The following is a 21,073-nucleotide window of genomic DNA, read 5'->3' as shown; positions in this document are numbered from 1 at the left end:
ATGATGATTCACATACCTCGGGCTTGAGATCTCGGTGCACAACCCCACAAGAATGCATAAAGTTGAGGGCTGAGATGAGTTTCCTCATAACCTGACTTGCCTCAGTCTCAGTGAATCTACCTTTTCTGATTCTATCCAGTAGCTCACCACCACATAAGAGCTCCAAAACAATGTAGGTATGTGCCTTGAAAAAAAGAAAACACAAATAATTGCGTACAGATGAATAAAAAAATTCTGATCAGAAAACCTGAAGGAAAGAGCCATATGCAGGACCTAGTCCTAATTGGGAAAAAATATTTAAGTGAATCTCAAGAAGCAGAATGGAAGTATGTATACAAACTTCATTTCATTAATGATAGAGACCAATGACAGTCTCCTGTGAGCATTGTAACAAACCTTTGAATCCCATTTCATGAGTAGCTGAGTAACTCTTAGTTTCTCTGTGTGTGGTTAGTTCAGAACTGCATAGTATGTGGACATGTGCAGCACCCAACTTTTCAAGACCAAACTGAGAAAAAATTTCTATCTCAGCCTGACTGCTGGCTTTTCAACTTCAGTCTTCAAGAATTTTACTACAAATATTTTTCTCTTGTTCAGTGGGATGCAAACTACTCATTTCATCAGAAATGTAATGGTTAGCAACACCGATATGAGTCAACTTGTCAACAAAGTTTCCTTCTTCCTGCCCATGGAGAACAGGACATAGCCCTTGAGTCAAATTCCTTTAATACAGTAATTTAAAGCTATTTTTCTCTGAAAAAGGACCTGATACACTTCACTCCATTATGAAAAGTGGCTACTGTTATAAATTGTGATTACAGTGAAGGAGAATTGGTTCAGAACACAAAAACTTTGCTCTTACCTTGACTCTCAGAAATTTCTGAAATTGCTGTCTCAAACTATAAAGTAATTCTTGCATACGCCTAGTATTAAGAGTACATTTATTTATACACTGCTCTATTGTTCACAATTATATATATGGCAGCTTGTAACTTTGATTAAGAACAAAGGAGGAAAGGAATATGTCTATTTATCGTACAGTCATTAACCATGAAAATTTTTGATCTGCTTCACAAACTTAGGCCTTCAGAGGTGTAAGAATCTCTGTTCTCTGTATTCAAATAACAACCTATTCATTTATATCTCCCCATTTAAACACAATGGGAAAGATGTAACATGGGGAACAAAAAGCCCACAAACACACTGATGAACATACATTAATATTTTATTTACGAAAACTGATGCCAGAAGCAGCATCATCAGCAGCGACTTGAAGCATAGAGCAAATGATGCTCGAGATGGTTCAAGTTCGTATAGCAACAGGCGTGACCAGAGTGGTTAGAACGGCTGTTGAACTGCGATGTGGAAAGCAAATGGAAAAACTACCACATTATCACTTTTCCTGGATAGTCTCTTTCCAAAAACAGAGATACCATGACAAAACAAACCGGAGGGGCACATAGAAGTGGCCAGGAGATGAGGAAGAAGACGTAAGAAGATGCTGGATGACCTTGGGGACAGAAGAGGATATTTTAATTGAAGGAGAAAATTTGAGATCGCATTAAGTGGAGGAACTGTTTTGGAAGAGACTGTGGACCTGTCATCTGACAGATTACTGATGAATGAATGAATATGAAAGAGAATTTCTGTATTACAGAAAAAATTTACTCTTACATTTTTATTTCCCTTCCTACCTCAATAATAAATTCCACCATATTGGGTTTCTTATTTTAGTTACAAGAATTATTACTGTTTTACAATTATTGCAGAAAACTTTAATGAAAACCTTTTCAGTTAACTAGCAACTTCCACACATGAACTAAATTTTCTGTAAGCATACACACCGATAGGGTCAGTCACCAACGTAATTGCTTCATTAAATATTTTTAATACTGGCATATAAGATATCTTTTAGGTCTAAAAAGAGTCCCAAGAGCTACACTTTTTTTTACCCACAGTACATCAAATGTGAACCTTATATTCTGAAATCCCACTTAATATTCAAGAACTGCTGTGCATCATATAATTCCCACCACTGTTCCTTACACTGAAACTCATGTTTGATATACATAATTAAAATAGAGATTATAATGAAATAATTTTCGGTGAGATAGAATGACCAAAATTACCTTAACTGCATAGTCATCAGCAAGAACTTGATACCACATGCTATTTCCAAGCTGATGTAATATAAACAAATACAAGGGCCAAGTGGTAGCCAGATTACTACCGAAGTGGGTGTTAATACCACATGACTTATTTTGTAATCATCTTATCTGGCAAATATAACTCGAACCAGTCACTTTATAAGCCAGTCCATATAGTAGCTGCGTTCCAGCCTGCACCATCTTATCTGGCAAATATAACTCGAACCAGTCACTTCATAAACCAGTCTATATAGTAGCCGTGTTCCATCCTGCACCATAGTTCAAGCGGTTAGTTGCTGGCTTCCCGGGTTCGATCCTGGGTCTGGTCAAGTGGGATTTGTGGTGGACAAAGTGGTGCTGGGGCAGGTTTTCTCCAAGTACTTCAGTTTCCCTTACCAGTCTTTATTCCATCAAATTCCCATCACCATAATCACCCAGGGCAGGCTATAAGAGGCCAATCAGTGGCCGCCGTGCCGAGTGGACCCAGTGCTATTCAGAGTAATTCACAGGCTTCACACACTCACCTCATCATAATATACTTCATGAAGGCTGACAATATTTGGATGGCCCTGGCACATGTGCAGTAAATTGATTTCCTGTGTGCAGTCAATCTTGTGAGTCATTATTTTCACTGCAAATTCCTTCCCTGTTTGCCGATTTGTGCACTTATGGCATACCGAGAAACCTCCACCTCCAAGCATTCCATCTTTGAGATCCAACTCATAATTCTCAAAGAAAAGGGATACCTGCAGAGTAGGAATAAACTCATCAGTTCCATCAATCAACACTTTTTCATTTGCAGATTATGGGGAAACTACTATACACAGTCCTCCTTAAAACAGCTAAATCTATGTTTATAGTCCCCCACTTTAGTATTCACAGAATGTTTCCTTGTGGAACTGGCATGTGGTAATTAGTAATGTGACAGACAATAAACTGCATAAATTTCAATTTTCTTTTTTCTTTTCTTTTCTTTTTTTTTTTTAGAATTTGATGAACACTTCCAAGGATGGCTGAACAACTCCAGTTATTTACTGATTACATTTGCATGGTGTATCAGATGTTTTTTTTTACTAAATTGAGTCCATACAACACTGCACTGTAGCCCAGTACACTGTGACCATAACATCAACTGCTGATAGAGCATCATATCTTATTAGAATTAGTTTAGTAGGTACAACTGCCATACATCATCCCTCAGCACATATTCAAAACATATCACTTGTGAAAATTTAATGGGAACATATCATTACTTACCCCAAATTTGCAGGATAAAGTATTTTCTGAGTTCAAAAAACTGTCTCCAGTCAGCTGACAACTCATCACATTTTCACTAAGCATTGATGGTCTTACAAAGGAATATCCCTGCAACACACAATCGGTACTGCATAACACACATCATACGTAAATAAGCCAATTCTAATCTACTAAATATCCATCACTACGATTTTTATGACATGAAGTGTAGAAGCTCTAATAATCAAAGAACCAGTGCTGAATATATATATATACTTCACAGGACTGAAATTTGACCCATGAAATATAAAATATGTATCTCTCAACTTCCATAAGAGCCCATTATTATACCTGATCCCAAGTCAGCAAAATCTAGTCTACATTACCAACACCAATTCATTTAAGATCAATCTTAATACCATCATGCCATCTTCAAGTCTGCTCCAAAATAATCTCGTGCCAAGAGGCTTCCTCAGCAAAGTTCTGTCTGTGTTTCCTTTTCTTGTATCTTAGATATATGGTCAGCCCATTACAGCCTAACTATACTATGAGGACAGCATAACTATGAATTTCATCCTTATTAAGTAATATCTTTTATTCCTCACTCAATTCATCCTTCTTGAACCAAATTATTTTCAACTGGCAACCTATTTTCTTTTCATGGCTCATGAGATCATTCCTCATACCCACTGAAAAAAGAAATTAAGCAACTTAATTTTCTGTGCTTTGGACAATACATGAGAGTTCTCTTAGTGAATAGTGGCAAACATATCTGAACCAATTTTTTCTCAATTTACTAATGAACCTTCTCTCGCTTGTTATTTGAGGTACTTAAATTCTGGCGAAAAGAACAAAACATAACACATGTGAACATGTTAAGGGGTTGTAAAGTTAACTCCATAATATTCCCACTGCTTCCAGTCTGCAATCCTTGGTCAAGAGTCTCCCTGTTCTTCCACCCTGCCCCCTCTTAATCTTCCTTCAATTTCACTTAGCATATTCTTGATTTTTCTCTTTTGCTTTCACCTTACATTTCACATACATGCACAGAAGTTGCTGACAGCCACAGAACACCACACATATGTTTTCTTTTGAAGTTACTGTTGACTAATATATTTTAGTAAACAATTTTAACTAATTGTTTTAACTAACTGTTTCTGCTGACCACAATATCATCCTTCCCAAACTTATAATAATAATAATAATAATAATAATAATAATAATAATAATAATGTGTGGGTGCTATATTCCATGATGAACCTTGGCCTATTTTTACAGCTGACAGCACTCCATGGGCTGGGGATCAGCCCACCACATGGCTACTACCTACAGAGGACAACGGAAGACAGAATAAAAGCAGACAAACATCCATGCCTCGAGTGGGATTGAAACCCACAACCCCAATATCTGAGTAGGCAAAAACAATCCATGCCTTAGATCACACAGCCACTGTGACTGGCACTAATTATATTAATACTTCACATAATAACGCTTTGTGTAATTAACAGAATAACATTTCACTTTAGAAGTTAATGTCCTCCACATTTTTGCTATTACTGTCTACAATTTTTCTTTACCATTATTGTTTCAGTAATACTCAATGTTGTGTCTTAGGTTTCTTCCTCATGAACACTCCAATCAGAATAACCCTGTTGCAGCCCCTTGTCACAACTGCACAATTATTTCTAGTAGTTAAGCTCTAAGGACTACCACAAGCATCTTTATTATTATATAACACTTCTAAACAGCAGGCCCTTCAGTTTCAATAACCTGTTCTTAAAGCTGTGCAAGCTTCAAGGAAAGTTGTCCTTAGGCATTGCATGTAAAGTGGGACACATATTTGTTCTTACCCTGAATGTGTTGTCAGAGCTCAGTGGTGCAGTCCTACGTGACTTGGATGGAGCAGCAGGTTCTTCAGAGATATGTGTTGCATCCATCTTGTCTGATAAAATAGGTATAAATGGGGCTGAAATTCTCTTCTGCCCCAGAGCAGACCAGTCCAACTCCTGTGAGGTAAGACACACAAATTAATAGTATGCAATAGAATTTTGTCAAGACAGCAACATCTGCCAGAGTACACTGAAAACACTTACTAGTTTTCTGGACTTTGTCTGCCATCTAAAAGTCTGAAAACAAGAAAGCGATTTTGGGAGCTGGGTCTCCTCCCATTCTCAGCTGTGTCTGTTAGAAAGAGCAAATTTCAATCACTGAATCAGGATCTTACTGAGTGTATACTCTTCAACAGAGAACAGGAGCAGATCCAGCTCCTGAAATGCCATGCTCATGCTTCTAGAATATCAACAGAATGCCACTGAAACTAGTAATTCAAAGTGTAACATATCACCGCCAGAATATCTGAGAACACATCAGTTTAAAGATGAATCTAAAATATAAAAATTACATACACTCCGAAATAGTGCCCACAGAACGGGTACAAACTTTTAGATCTCTGCCACTTCCTATTTAACATATTATTTTTCCTGGCTGGGAAATCTGCACAAGTCCATGATTTATTTAATCCGTCTTGCAGTGCATACACTCATTTATCTCCTTCTCTCCCTCGCACTACATGTTTCGGCATAATAATGCCATCTTCAGGTGCTTACTTATCCACGTCAAACCAGTTCATTGCATGCCATGTTCACACATTAAAATAACTAAAATATGTATCTATCATATACATTGTCAAACGTTAAAAATATTAAAATTGTTCAGGATACCACATCGCTACGTCGCCCCTCACTACGTCAGTCACGCCCATTCTCCTTTGTTGGAGCACTCCTTCATTATCTTGTGTGTTGTGCTTTTGTTGTGTCGTGCTCCTGCGACTGCGTGTGTATAACACGCAGTTTCAATTGTACAATGTGTATTTTTTGCTTACTGAAATTTCAAATAATGTCCTCAAGAAATACAATTGAGAGTCTAATATGTAACAACATTTCAATTCTCTTGATTTTCTTAGCACATATTACCATGCATACGGCATGGTTCAAACACATCTTTAAAAGAAAACAAGCATGTGAATGAGGAAAGAACTTACTCTGAAAAATGGGTGCCTTTTCAGTTCTTCTGCATCACCCTCTCCTCCACCCAAACGTTTCTGTGGATCACTCTCTAGTAATTTTAGGATAAAATCTGATGCCTCAGGGGATATATCATTTGGGATCCGGGGTTTCGCTGTAAGTATTCGGCTGAAAAAGATAATTTTGGTTTTAATTTTACCATCACAAATATGCATTAATTATCCATTCATAATTAATATTTAAAAAGGTCTTCAAATCTAGAATTCTTCTAACTGAACCAACAGAACAGGTGCCTCCCACACTTTTACATGTGAATGGAAATGGATCATTTCTGAACCGCTTTTATTTAGAATACAGGAACACTGACGAAGCCCAAAAACTCAGTAATCCCTTGTATTATGATCAATGTTATAAAGGAGGGGGTTGTGAACAATCTACTATTCATACTCAAATTTATATCTTCCCTCACACTCAAACCACATGTCTTTCCCAGTGGGATTAAAACAATATTTTCTGTGTCAGGAACTGTTTCATTACAGGAAATTTATTTAAAACCAAGGGGACAATCTTAACTTTTAAGTTACAAAACAGATGTATCAAATGATGACAGATACTTGTTTAATTAAAACCTTATCACTGGCAACTTATGACTTTAGTCCCCTAGCTCCCTCTACACTGTGCAAATACATACAGGACTACATGCCTCCTGGGGACTTGTGTTTGATTATGATAGAGCTCTCAGTCAGTGGTAACTTGTCACAATGGCACAGCTTGACTGTTGGTCATACAACAGGGTGTGTGTCCAGGCCATCTGGGCACAAGACAGACAAGACAGACAAGACAAGACAAGACAGACAATATAAGACTGTCTGGGCTCTACACCTGGACTTAACACATAGAGGCAGTGAGAAGGGTCTACTCAGCCTCTGGTTTGAGTCCCCTGAAGGGATAGATAAAGTGGAAATTGTGAGACAGCACCCCAGAGATAGGAAAGAGCCTGATGGTGAGACAGGAGTTTCATAAAAGTAATAATGTTAATATTTATGAAATATATAGCCCTAGAAGAATTACAAACAGATGTGGGAAATCCAGCACAGTAATCATACAGTGAAAATGAGGATAATGAGGTGGGTGCATGAGCTTGCGAAGGGGGCCAGGGAGGGAGAAGAATTACGGGAATAGAGAATGGTAAAAATAGCACATGAAAATGTCAGAAGGCAATATTATGATAAGAAAACCCTGAGGTTCCCTCTGCAACATTTTGTTTGGATTCTGGCTAAAAATAAATGTTTGGCTACAGTAACGGTCAAATGCAGGGACTTTATCTGACCATATGCATCTGCCAGGGACTCCGCAGCACATCACAGCTGTTAATGTGCAGATTACTGACCAGCTTCAGACACTGTTTCCTTCGCTCCTAAATAAAAGACAGTGGTGTTCAGCTAGTGCCTAGCTCAGACTTTATTTCTTATTTGTCTGTGATTATGAAGAAGTATTTCTGGGCATTCTTTTCCATAGTTGATTCTCTACATCTATCAGATATATGCACTTATTTCATCATTGCTGAACAGTCTGGGGCAGACATAAAATAATGTTTATAGAACTGTGTGTGAAGGACATTTTGTGGTAAAGGCAAGTGTGGGTCAGATCTCATTACAGAAACTAGTAACTCACCGTCGTAGACGCTCCTGGTACTTTCTCTTTCCAACAACACTGAAGGGACGATCCCCTGCTAAGAGCTCACATGTGAGGATGCCAGTGCTCCACCAGTCTGCTGCCTGCAATAATTTAAATTTGATGTAATGGCCACAATACATTATTTTCCAACAACATTCTGCAAAAACAGAAAATTAACAGAATAAACAAAATTTGCTGATTTGTATCTGGTTCCCAAATTTCTCTGGAGCCTTCCTTTGGTTACTGCCCTGTTATTTCCTCATCGAGTTCATATACACTTTTTTACTGTCTTAAGTTAGGTACAAAATGTAAAGTTGTCCCTGTGTTTTATTAATTAAGCAACTAAGCACTCTGCATTGAAGACATGTGGGGAAGTGGCGGTATGGCTCCACCATTCTCAGCAGTAAATGGAGGTGAGTGGTCAGCTTCATGTCCCACCCACTTTAACTGCAGTGAAAAGAGTACCCTGTACCCTTTGGATAGGAGGCTGGGTGGATCCCACAGCTGGTCTGGATGCTGTGGAGTACAGAACAGTCCCTTTTGCCCTGCCAGAAATGGAATCCTGGGTGTGCAGCCCATAGCCTGTGGAAATTGTTCTAACATTGGGAGATGCCTGATTCAAATCTGAGCCTGAAATAGACCATCTTGACAGGTTTGTACACTTTCATTTGGTCCTTCCAGACAAGTGTCAGACTAACAGAAGTCATATCCATTTCTTCCATTATACTTTCCATTTTATATTACATAAGCTTATTTCCATTTTATTTCATACTAAATAACCAAAAAAAAGACATTTACATTTTAATATATTTGCTACGAACCACTAACACTAAATTGAAGTGACAGTGCAACAATTTTAGTTACCAATATCTATACCTGATGAGGGCCATGTGAGGCTGAAACATCATGTAGAAGAGTGTATGTAGGGTAGAAGGCAAAATGTTGCATTTGGACGGTGTAAACACTTATTCATGGAAGAATGTGATGAAATGAAACAATCTAAGAGGAATGTGCAGAATGAAGAAAGAGTTTAAAACATTCAAGCATGGGTAGAAATCAGTCCTCACAAACTGATTACACACTTCTTTTAATTTAGAATATAAAAACAATTTGCTGAACTGTTGAGTTCAGTGATTAACACTCCTACTCCATAATGGGAACTATCAGGTTTGAGTTTGCACTAACAAAAGTTCTTTCAGGTCCTCCTCAAACAAACAGTACTTTAATGAAGTCACAATTATTACAACCCATCCACTTCAAAACATCATTAAACTAAGAAATTATAATAAACCACATCTATGTGACTGTACTGTTAAATGCATGGCAGGTGTATGCAGACTCTTGACAGTGATTCATATCAGACAGTGCTGTGAATTAGTGCAATCTTTTGTTATTTTAATATTGCCACGTCACAAACACCCAACACGTGACAGCAGACAAAACATGTTACAATATTATATTAAATCAGAAAGCTATGTTGGTGCAGTGAGAAACTGTGTGCATGTCACAACTGTGACCAGCAACAACAGAGGCACATGCTGTAAGAAAAGGTCAGGAGTGCAGAAAAGACGAAGATCATGTATAAGGGGCAGTCAAATGAAAATGGGTCACCATGCATAACTCACATGGCGTGCAAGTTGGCAAACATGGAATTTGCTTAACCCCTTGAGCGTGACTTTTAGCGGAGTCATTTAAATCCCTAAGCGTGTGCGACGCACCGTCTGCGTCTACTCAAAGCCGTGCTGTAAGCATGCGTGCCGCATATGTTGCGTCCAAACTTTTCACTAAGAATTCTTAACGCCTACGCTCTGATGTGTGTACTTCCAGTGAATGTATATGTCAGCTAACACTGACTTCTTTCATTCCTCGCTATCTGTTTGTGTGTGGTATTTTTTTTTAGTCACTTTGCTTGGGACAAAGCATCTGGTGTCTGCTGCTTATGAAAGAGTTGTTCCAACTCACACTCCGACTTGCTTACAGAGAGATAATTTGTTAGCTAACTTTCATTGAGTGCTTGTTATGTGTGTGTGTATTTTTTTATTACTGGCTTGGCTTACTGGCGACAAAGAAGCCGTGTCTGATTTACGATGTTACGAACCTAGGTGTCAAAGTTGGCTGACGCCTGTGTCAACATTTATGAATCTGTTATTCCTTTTCTGCTTCGCAACACCCTCTTATCGGAGCAACATGGCATTTGGTCACGTAACTTCTCTGGCGGGACAGTTTCTTGCCCCTGACGCTAATAAAATAGAGCTTTCAAAAGTGGGTTCCCACAACTTTGAATGAAATTAGGATATTCCTAGGTTTTCTTATGCTGATGGGAATAATTCAGAGACCAAACCTCAGGGTGTATTTTAGTAGGAAACATATGTTAGAAACACCATTTTTTCCCAATGTAACGAGTGAAGAAAGGTTTTCATTGCTGACCAGATTTCTCCATTTTGTAAATAACACCAATAAGGAAATTGCAAAAAGAGATCCTAAATTGTACAAAATTCTTCCGGTAAGTGAATATTTGAAAAATAAGTTCCAGAAAGTGTACATACGGGGCAAAGATGTAAGTGTCGATGAATCTTTGTTATTGTGGAAAGATAGACTTTCGTGGAAACAGTATATTCCTATGAAAGCTTCCCAGTTTGGGATTAAAATTTTTGAACTTTTTGATTCCGCAGGATATTTGTGGAATTTTATAATTTACAGTGGATCAGGGATAAAATTAGGCTGTGAAATCACCAAAGAGACATATCTTTTCTCAACAAAAGTTGTTCTAAGATTGTGCGAGGAACTATTATACTCGGGCAGATGTGTTTTATATGGACAATTTTTATAGCAGTCCTGATCTTTTCCAAAGATTAGTTCAGAGGACAACAGATGCTGTTGGAACAGTGAGTATCACGCGCAAAGTTATGCCAGTGGATCTAAAAAAGGAACTGAAGAAAGGAGAAGTGATTAGTGCAAAGTGTGGGAAATTGGTGGCGTTGAAGTGGAAGGATAATCGCGATGTCTCAGTGCTGACTACTAAACATTCAGACGAAATGCAACCCGTAAGTCGAAAGGGTGGGTTAGAATTTGTAAATAAACCTATGTGTGTAATAGAGTATAATAAATATATGGTAGGAACTGAAGAACTTGAAAGATCAGCTACTAGAAACATTCTTGCTAGAAAGGAAAAGGCAAAAAGCGTGGTACAAGAAATTATTCAACCACTTAGTAAATACGGCAGTGTTGAATGATTACATTCAGTACTGCAAGGCTGGTAACAAGAAAGATCATCTGTTATTCAGAATAAACTTAGTGAATAAGATCATAGCAAAGTCCCATGGACAGAATTTAGAAAAGCGCAAAGGGCGTCCTTCAGATACCGACATGGAATGTACGAGATTGACGGGACAGCATTTCATTCAAGAAAATCCCAAAACCGAAATTTAAAAACGGAAAGAGAAAACAAACTTGATACAGGCGTAAAAATTGCCCAGGGACACCCTCTCTCTGCCTAGACGCCTGTTTTGAGCAATACCACACCAAGGTCAACTACTAGACACTGGATATGGGGAGCTGGGAAAAAGAAATAGTCTGACAAAATGTAAGTACACATTTATAATAATGAACTGTAAACAATTGTAAATATAATATAATTTTTTGGAATTTTTCAAATAGCGATTTCGTTATTTAAAAATATTTAAGTAAATGTCTGCACAAAACCTTCAATGCTTGCGAAAATAAAGCACCGGGAGGGATTTAAATATCCCTGCTTAAATTCTCGCTAGATGCATGTAACTGAGTGGACGCATATGGTGCGTCGCACACGCTTGAGGGGTTAAGGTGTGAACATCTGCTGGGGACTCGGGGAAGCACAGTGAAAATGTTCTCTTGCACATCAGTCGTTCGTTTATTGTGCTGGAACAAATGCCACTTGGCCAGACCCAGTTCGATCCTGGGTCTGGTCAAGTGGGATTTGTGGTGCACAAAGTGGCGCTGGGGCAGGTTTCCTCCAAGTACTTTGGTTTCCCTTGCCAATCTTCATTCCACCAATTGCTCCACAATCACCCTCACCTCATGTGGGGCTGGTACAATAGACCAGAAGTGGACGCACTACCAGGGACTTAGTCCCACCTCACTAGCAATATAAAAAAAAAGTTAGCGCTACATCTGGTCATCCAACAACAGTAATGGAGGCGGGAAAAGAAGAACAGCGAAGTGTAGTGCACTTTTTGACTCCTAAGGAGCAGGAGGATGAGAAATTCATCGTTGCATGTCTGTTGTTTATGGCAAACACAGCATGTCACATTCGCATGTGCTGAAGTAACATAAGAGATTTCGAAAGGGATGTGCGTCACTGCAAGATGATGCTCGCCCAGGACAGGCTCATTGTGTCATCACTCCTGATGTTATCGCTGCGTTGTCTGGTCATATCCAGGCAAACCTATGGATCACTGTGGAAGAAATTAGTCTTTTGATGAGAATAAGTCATGGTTCCGTACACGCCATTGTGAAAAAACACCTGCTGTACCACAAAATCTGTGCACAGTGAGTTCCACATCAACTCACGGAGAAACAGAAGATTCAGAGAATGGCTGCATCACTGGGTCACTTGCAACAATACCATGAGGAAGAGTATGCTTTTCTGTCCTGTACTGCCACTGGGGACAAAACTTGGTGCCACCATTTTGAACCCGAGAGCAAATGGCAGAGCCAACAGTGGAAACACGTGAATTCTCCCCCACCAAAGAAATCCAAAGCCATATACACAAGTTCCGGTAAAGTGATGATGATCTTGGACTGCAAGGGCCCTCTGCTTGTTGAATTTCTCTAGCATGGGGCCACAATCAGTGCACAGTGCTATGAAGACACTTTGCAGAAACAGAGACGTACCATAAAGTCAAAACAGCCTGGAATGCTATCGAATGGCATTATCCGTCATGATAATGCGCGCCCCCACACTGCCAACTCTGTGAGGAATAAGCTACAGAGATTTGGTTGGGAAGTGCTTCAACATCCCCCCTACAGCCAAAATCTCTCCCCATGTAATTTTCACATTTTTGGAGACCTGAAGAGAGACATTCGTGGACATCGGTTTGCATCGGATGAAGACACGTGTGGCTGGGTAAAGATGTGGTTCCATAGACAGCCCACAAGCTTTTTCAAGGATGAGACTGACTGTCTTATCTCCCAGTGGAATAAATGTATTAACAATTTTGGAGATTACTTTTGAGGTAAGAAATGTTCTTTAATATTGTGACATGACGATAGGTGGAAAGCCTGGCGAGAAAAGATGGCCGCCATGTGAGAAGAGTTGGTCGCAGAAACGGAAGCCACCCGAGCAGAAACAAGAGCCATCCAAGAAAGGACGGAAGCCACCCAAACAGAAACAAGAGCTATCCAAGCAAGGATGGAAGCCATGTGAGAGAAAATGGGCACCAGCCACACGGAGATGTTGTACGCATTTCACCCCAAAACAATAGCCTTCCAAGAAATGGAGATACGTCCAGAAGAAAAGCCGACCTCAGTGGACATGAAACCTGCGGTGGCACAACAAGAAGAGGTCCCAATAGTGATACCGGTCGGAGTGATGATGGCCTGCCGAGAAATGGAGGCACATTCAGAAGAAGAGCCGGCCTCAGTGAACAAGAAACCTGAGGCGGCAAAACGACGAGAGGTACCTGTAGAAGACGCCGAAGTAATGCCAGTCGGAGAACCAAAGAAGAAAAGGTGTAGGGACCGAAAGAAGCGGAACATGAAGAATTCGACACGGGAAAACTGTGGACGCCAGATGAAGTTGGCTGCCCCTTGCAGGAAGGTGTCCCACCGTGCAACAGTGGCATGGCTCAGGAGGAACATCTTCAGGAAATGTTGGACCCGAGGAGATTATGAATCCGGATGAAGTTGGCTGCCACCTGCAGGAAGACATCCCGTCGCGTGACAGTGGCACGACGTTGGAGAAATGCCTTCAAGAGGGAAACTCCCCAGGGAATCTTCGGATGCCAGAGAAAGGACTTGGCGCCACGGTCTCATGCCAGCAAGTGGCAGGAAGACCAGGAGGAACAACGACATCAGCAAGTGCAAACAGCACTTCAAGTACTGTTACGATGACATGAGGACCTTCCGAAGAAAGACTTGTAACTGTCCAGTTTATGGGAAGGTCAACTGATGTTTGTGTATGGTTAGGGTTTTGTGAAATTCCTCACTTTTGCCTCACAATTTGAAATTTTCCCCCTGAGACACACAGCAAGTGGCTTGGGTCAAGCTTGAAGCCAGCCGCCCATCAGTAAATCAGTCAATTTAATGCATAAAACAAGGCCGAGTTCTTTAGAAATTCTAAACTTGACAGGGGAAGTCATAAATTTAGCAGCGTCGTTTCCTGCTACCCCAAAATCTCAGTTTGACAGCCACGCAGCAGGTGGCAAAGTTCACCCCTAAACTGTACACTAGTGGATATTCGCTTTTCTAATTGGAGGAGAATGATAAGCAACCTCCCAGTCTGCCCGGTCCAGACAATCATCGTCTGAAGGGGGAGGTCCTTTGCCCGAATTTTGGTAACCAGGGCAAATATTACCATTCAGAGGGTGCTTGGCAAGGAGGACTCTGAAATTTACCTTCACCGGGGGTACACGAGTTCTGATCCCCGTAAACACCCCCTGTGGCGACTATAACGTGTGCGTCCCAGTGAACAGTAAGTAAGCCTACATCCACGAATCTGTGAAGTGTACCACTACAGGGCTGTTTCCATTTAATTAGTGCAGATTTAATAAAGACTCCATACAGTTAATTGGTGTTGAGGTGACTTCCCTACGCCTAAAGCCCCACTAATCACCCAAGTCGTGGCCAGTCAACACGCCCTGAGAGGAGTCTAATTGCTCTACCGGAGCTAGCAGAACCGAAGGACGGTTACAGACTTGATCAAGGACTGGACATTGTGGAGGTGTCGATCCCCTCCAAAATGAAAAAGAAGCAGAGCACAGAAGAGCCGGTAAAATAGAAGCACCGGCCTCCTCAGAGAGAGTGAATGTGCCATGGGAGAAAGTGAAGGAGTGAATGTGAAACAACTGCATCTTCTAGGCAAGTTAGAAGGAAACCGCTCGAGACGAGCCGGTCTTAAGAAGAGAGCAGTTGTAACGGCCAGATAATAGTCGCTGCGTGGAGTAGCTGAAATAACAGGAGACCCACCAAGCACATCCTTGGAAGAAAAGGAATCGGGGTGCACCGTTAGGCTATTCGGGATGAACAGCCTTACGGAGGGAGCAGTGTGACATGTTGCGCTATGGATGATGCCCCTCCTTCCCCGCCAGCCGTGATGTGCCGAGCGGAGCCGAAGTGAGCCGAGTCCCAGCACACTGGTCGCTATGCAACGCGAGTAAACAGCGGTTGCTAAGCAAAGCAGGTAAACAGTGGTTGCGAGAGACGACGGTAATAACAGCGGTACCCATTACGTAACAGGCAAACACGGCATCAGACAACAGTGGTGCCTATTACATTACTGTTTTCCCGTTACCGGCTGAGGGTTTATAAGGGAACTACACAGCCGCCGAAGACAGTTAAAGTATATCAGTGGTCGAAGACAGTTCTCAAGGCAGCAACCTACGAGTTGAGTTGGAATCTAGTCAGCAGTGAGAAGTAAGGAGTGAGTTGAATTGTAGTAGTCACCGATTTCAGTTGTAATGAGTGAACCGTGATAGTGTGAAGAGATTTGATTGTAGGGTTTGTAAAGTGTGGAAACCCGTAACATTGTTATAATTAATTGTAGCCGATACTTGTGGGTTGTTAAATAAACCAATTAACAATCTGAACGGCGCCTTCAGTAACAAAACACGTTACAATATGTTTTGGTTTCTGACCCCTTTTTCATTTGACTGCCCCTCATACAATACAAATTATCAAAACACTGAAGTTTCCCCTGGAAAACTTTGTGATTGGACAAAGTGGTATGACTACAGATAGAACTATTAAACTGATGGATTGTTACAATGCTGAAGAAGATAAAAGTTCAGCAGTTGAAACAAACACTTTTGTTGCTTATGGCTTATGTTTCTGTTAAAATTAAAAGACAAATATGATCTCTCTAGTTTATCATGTTTACTACAGAACGACATGATAAACATGTCAGTAAAACTGGGACCTATGCAAATATTAGCTACAGAAAATTAGATCTATATGTCGCTGCCACTGAACTTCTCTTTTTACCTATATAAAATATTAAGGGCCCCACATCCACCTAGGGATGGTACAGCAGGCTGCATACATTGGTATACTCAAATTTAATCTGTTGAACATATTCACCTTTTCTCCACTCATACACCTGTATAAGATAGAGGCCTATATTTTCCAAAATTTCAAACGCTGGGCACTTATAACAATTCAAAAGCAGTATAATAGTTTCCAATCCCAGTATGGCAAATCAACTACTTTAATGAGATGCCACTTTTTCCATGTCAGTCATAAGTGATGGGTTTGGCTATGTCAGCAAAATATATGGTACTTACCATATCATGTCCGGAGGGGCCTCGAATGACTTCAGGGGCCATGTACTCCAGGGTTCCACAGTGTGAGTACGTTCGAGGCTGAAAACAGAATTACGGAGTATATGAGGCACAGATGTAGACTGCTGTTAAAAACTGAATAAACTGTTATTTCCCTGCTAGCTGAAACCAAAGGTTCAGCAATACTAGGGCAAAAGCCTGAATGCCTTTGAGCACTATCTTCAGTCAATTTCATCCACTACCCTCTCTCACAACACATTCTCTTAGATGCCAACTCCTCCACCTTCCTGGTGGCAACATTCCAGAATGCTTCTCCAACAGAATTCTATATTAATCTCTCTCTAAATATTTTAACCATTTTACATTTTCTAATCAATCATAATGACCCCAGAGCCATTTATAAATATTACTAGTAAAGTAAGTAAAAGTAAAGTAAAATAAAGCTATCCCTGTAACAGACCGTGAAGTTCCATAGAGTTGTGAGACGTTGAGGGTCCCACATTATCTAGACAATCAGCTCAAAGATGGTGGTAAGGTTGTCAGCCTTACGCACCGGCCACGCTTTACTCCCCAGGAATATTATTTAATTAACTCCTGGCACTCATTTCTGTTAGTAATAATTATATATTAACTATAGTGATACCCTAAGAGTTAAGAACATTTTTATATTAAGAATGATATCTGTTCAGTTCTTGCTATAACTTTTCTGAGAAATTTTAGCAAGGAATGTTTGCATAAGACTCATGTAACCCAAGACATCCAATGATAGCTAGCATGGTATGTGTGGCAGTTACCCAGCCATGCTTAAGGAAGCTTCTGGAATCTTTTAGAATCAGTTAGAAGGTTCTAGTAGTTTTTAAATTAAATAGATGAATTCTATTGGCTGTGCAAATTAGTTTTGTGGACCCTGTAGTTGGCCAGCCAATCAAAAATCAATTACGAAAGGAGTTTATGTTGTTTGAAGTAGACGCTTGTTAACTGTTACAATTAATAATATTTACCCTCAACATCAATAAAAAAGTGACTACTAGTGAACTTATGAGTAACTATAAGTGGGGACAATAAAAGTTCATTGTTTATTGGCTAAAAAGAAGTTTGAATATTTCTTAGTGTTCCCCTTTGTCACATCAAATCAGGGCACCTTAAGCCCTGAGGAGAATTCCTCATGTTCATCATTTAACATAAAAGTGGAACCCCACAATCCCTCTCAACACACATGTAACTTATGGTTACATGGCGCCCAATTGTTCCCTTGCCACTTGGTACCTTTCCACTACCAAAAAGACTAGGTGTGCAGCGAGAGTGAGCAATAATACGAGTGTGAATACAAGAGGAGACTACATAGAGGTGAAGTGTTGTATGTGAGAGAAACTAAGGGCAGTTACAGAGGTGGTCACTGATGCAAGGCAATAACCCCATGGAACGATTATAATTTCAAACTAGGTAGGTGACATGGGTAAATCACAAAGAGGGTCATTCTTTGATACCTAAGCTGCTCACATATTTCCTTTCCCTAGGTCCCAATATTTTCTTAAACCTTTGTTTCCAAAATCATACAATTTATGGGCTTTCACCAAAGTAAGTTTCCATGATTCACAAGCACTACATAAATTGGAGTTTGGTGTTTTTTTTTCTTCAATTTTTGACGTTCAGGAATGATAACAGCTCTGGTACCGAAGTCACAATAATTTACAAAACATTTAATAATAATCTCTTATAGAAGAATTCTATCTCCTGGAACATAACTCTGTATTATTTCTTGAAAGTCAACCAACGATTCAGAGGAACATTTCGCTTCCATCTTCAGGGTTTTGCTTGCTGACTGCTTCATGCTGGTGTCTTGCTTTGCTTACACTTTGACCCTAAAAATGACGACACATTCCTCAGGAACAAGGGTTAACTTACGATGAAGACTACATGGCATTATATCTCAGAAGACAGGACTCTTCATAACCACTACTGTGAGAACCTCACATCTCTCAACGTATTACAAAACTGTTCGGAAAACAAAAGCAACTTGCTGGCCACTGCAACTGACTGCTTTTCATGCACTATCAAGGCTGCATTCCCATCTTTAGTGCTTCTGTGATTTACATCCCAGTGTCCCCTCTGCCTCCCACTTACATGCAGCACAATTCTGCACTTCTGAGTCCATCTAACCAAATTTTCATAATTCATCACCCTTTATTACGCTTTCTCTTAAGTCTACGTATAGACAAACATTGCCTGAAAACATGTTGGCCCCTTCCAGGCACCTTTCGGCTGCTATGTTGCAGAGTGGCTCTTTTTGATCCCTTATCCCCCAGCTCCCTACATATAACCTTGGCAACAGGTGAGCACACAGATGGGTGAATTACCGTCTCAAATGGTGAAAACTTCTTACAGAGCCCGAAGTCTGTGAGAACTATGTGCCCCTGGGCATCAATCAGTAGATTTTCGGGCTTCAGGTCTCTGTAGATAACCCCGATCTGCAACAAACAAATGAAAAGCAGCACTTGAAACCTTTCCCAAATAAATTAAAAATATTTAATCTAATTAACTTCTTATGAGTTGTCTCTGAGCAAGTAAGTTACAGTGTTTTCAATTCTTTATTAGAGTCCGTTGCAACTCCAGTTGCAATCTATATTCCCTACAGAACGGACAAATACATTGTAAGATGAGGCACCGGCTAAAGAGTTAATGTCAAAACTATACTACATCTATACCACAGGCCTCCAAACGGTTTATTACATGTATACAAGTCTAGAATATACCACTATATGTATAACAAAATTGCAACAACTGACTTGATGATATGGAATATCACATGAAGAGTTTTTAACTTTATTTTATGCCATAACTTTCGTTTTTATAATAAGTTTATAGTTCATTGTATTTTATACCATGTATTTTACATAGGGCAGTCAAAAAGTTCCCAGAATTCCCCTGCAGACGGAGACCAAGCAATAAGATAGCGCACACAGTTATGGTGGGGAGCTCAGCATGTCTGCTTGCAGGTGCAACAGGTCTGGACAGGTTTCAGTGTCCGTGCAGCAAGTTTACGGTGATACTGCACTAAAGAAATCCACAGTTTACGACTGTTTTTCCCGGTTTAAGAACGGGCACGAGACATTAGAGGATGACCAGCACAGTGGGAGACCTTTGCCATCCAGAACTGAAGAAATGATCAGAAAAAGTTCAACAACTGATTTGATGTGATCGAAGAATGACCATCGCTGGGTTAGAGCAAGAAGTTGGTACCTCTCACGGATCCATTCATGCCATTCTGTCTGATGATTTGAAGACCAGACGCGTCAGTGTGAAGTTTGTTCCGAGGCAGCAGACCACGGATCAGATGGAATGTCGCATGATGGTCGCTGGTGATCTGTTTGACAAAAGTACGCAGTACCCGACGTTTCTCAAAAAGATGGTCACTGGTGATGAGTCATTGGTGTTCGCCTATGACCTGGAGATGAAGATGCAGTCATCGGAGTGGCACACAGTGTCGTCTCCCGAGCCAAAAAATTGGTTACACGATGCAGTTCGGAGGAAACAGCATGACATGTGGCAGGGACTGCGGTTTCTGCATCACGATAATGCATCAAGCCACACATCGCTTGTTGTGCAGCAATTCCTCGCCGAGAAAAACATTCCTGTCATCACTCAACCACTGTACACTCCAGATCTCGCTCCGAGTGACTTTTGGCTGTTCCCTACTCTGAAAACAGGCCTCAAGGGGACACGTTTTACAACCATGGAGGGCATCAAACTGAATGTAATGGCTGAGCTCTGGAAGATTAAAAAAAAAAGCCTTCCACCGCTGCTTCCAACACTGGCAGGATCGATGGAGCAAGTGTGTATGCATGCAAGGGTCCTACTTTGAAGGTGATTAGGTAAGCATTGCCGTATGTCCTACCATTAGAGAGCTATACGACCATTCCAGGAACTTTTTGACTGCCCCTCATATAATGTAATAATTATCAAATATCCAGCTTCACCATCGCAATTGCAATTCAGTACTGCGTGAATATGTTAATCATGTGAAGAGAGTCGTCTTCTGGGTTTAGGCACCGTGTATTCTTCGTGTTGGCCGATGTTTCGGAGGAACGTAGCGCCTCCATCTTCAGAGCAGTTGAATGGCTTGGGAATGCGGAGAGCAGTAGCTGTGGTGATAGGATGTGAGAGGCGCTGCTTATATACGAAGTAGGCAAGGGGGGTGGTTAGGGAGAACGGACCAATGGGAGCAGTGGGGAGCGATTAAGACCATATATGGTGTGTGTTGACTAAGGGAGGGGGGGAACGGCCAGTGAATTCAGGAAACTTGAGGTCAATAGCACTAGGAAGTGTGGTAGTCAAGAAGAACCGGTAGGTTGAGGACAGGCTATTGACATCAATGACATGACGAAGAACTGGTGTGGCTAGTTGGATTCTCTTGAGGGAAAAGATGCTTCACGTCTGTCGAGATTGTTGAGAGCAATAAAGACCATATGATGTTGTGTGCTAAGTGGGGGTGGGGGGGGGAGGGAGATCTGGGACG

At 40.6% G+C, this 21,073-nt stretch overlaps 1 protein-coding gene across 1 annotated transcript in view; it reads right to left on the bottom strand.

The window, feature by feature from the left end:
* The window catches only part of LOC111873844 (ribosomal protein S6 kinase alpha-5), a 42,798-nt gene that overhangs the window by 12,555 nt on the left and 9,170 nt on the right, over positions 1-21,073 (bottom strand). The window contains exons 6-13 of the mRNA XM_023868906.2: positions 18,915-19,025; positions 16,561-16,638; positions 8,081-8,184; positions 6,424-6,574; positions 5,234-5,389; positions 3,405-3,512; positions 2,672-2,893; positions 17-184 (exon numbers count right to left, since the gene is read on the bottom strand). Of these exons, the coding sequence (XP_023724674.1) occupies positions 17-184; positions 2,672-2,893; positions 3,405-3,512; positions 5,234-5,389; positions 6,424-6,574; positions 8,081-8,184; positions 16,561-16,638; positions 18,915-19,025 (1,098 nt within the window). The remainder of the gene's footprint in view (positions 1-16; positions 185-2,671; positions 2,894-3,404; positions 3,513-5,233; positions 5,390-6,423; positions 6,575-8,080; positions 8,185-16,560; positions 16,639-18,914; positions 19,026-21,073) is intronic.

The sequence above is a fragment of the Cryptotermes secundus genome, unplaced genomic scaffold, assembly GCF_002891405.2.
Source record: "Cryptotermes secundus unplaced genomic scaffold, Csec_1.0 scaffold314, whole genome shotgun sequence".
NCBI lineage: Eukaryota > Metazoa > Arthropoda > Insecta > Blattodea > Kalotermitidae > Cryptotermes > Cryptotermes secundus.
Note: the sequence above shows the minus strand (reverse complement) of the source record. Positions and strands in the feature narration are given on the sequence as shown.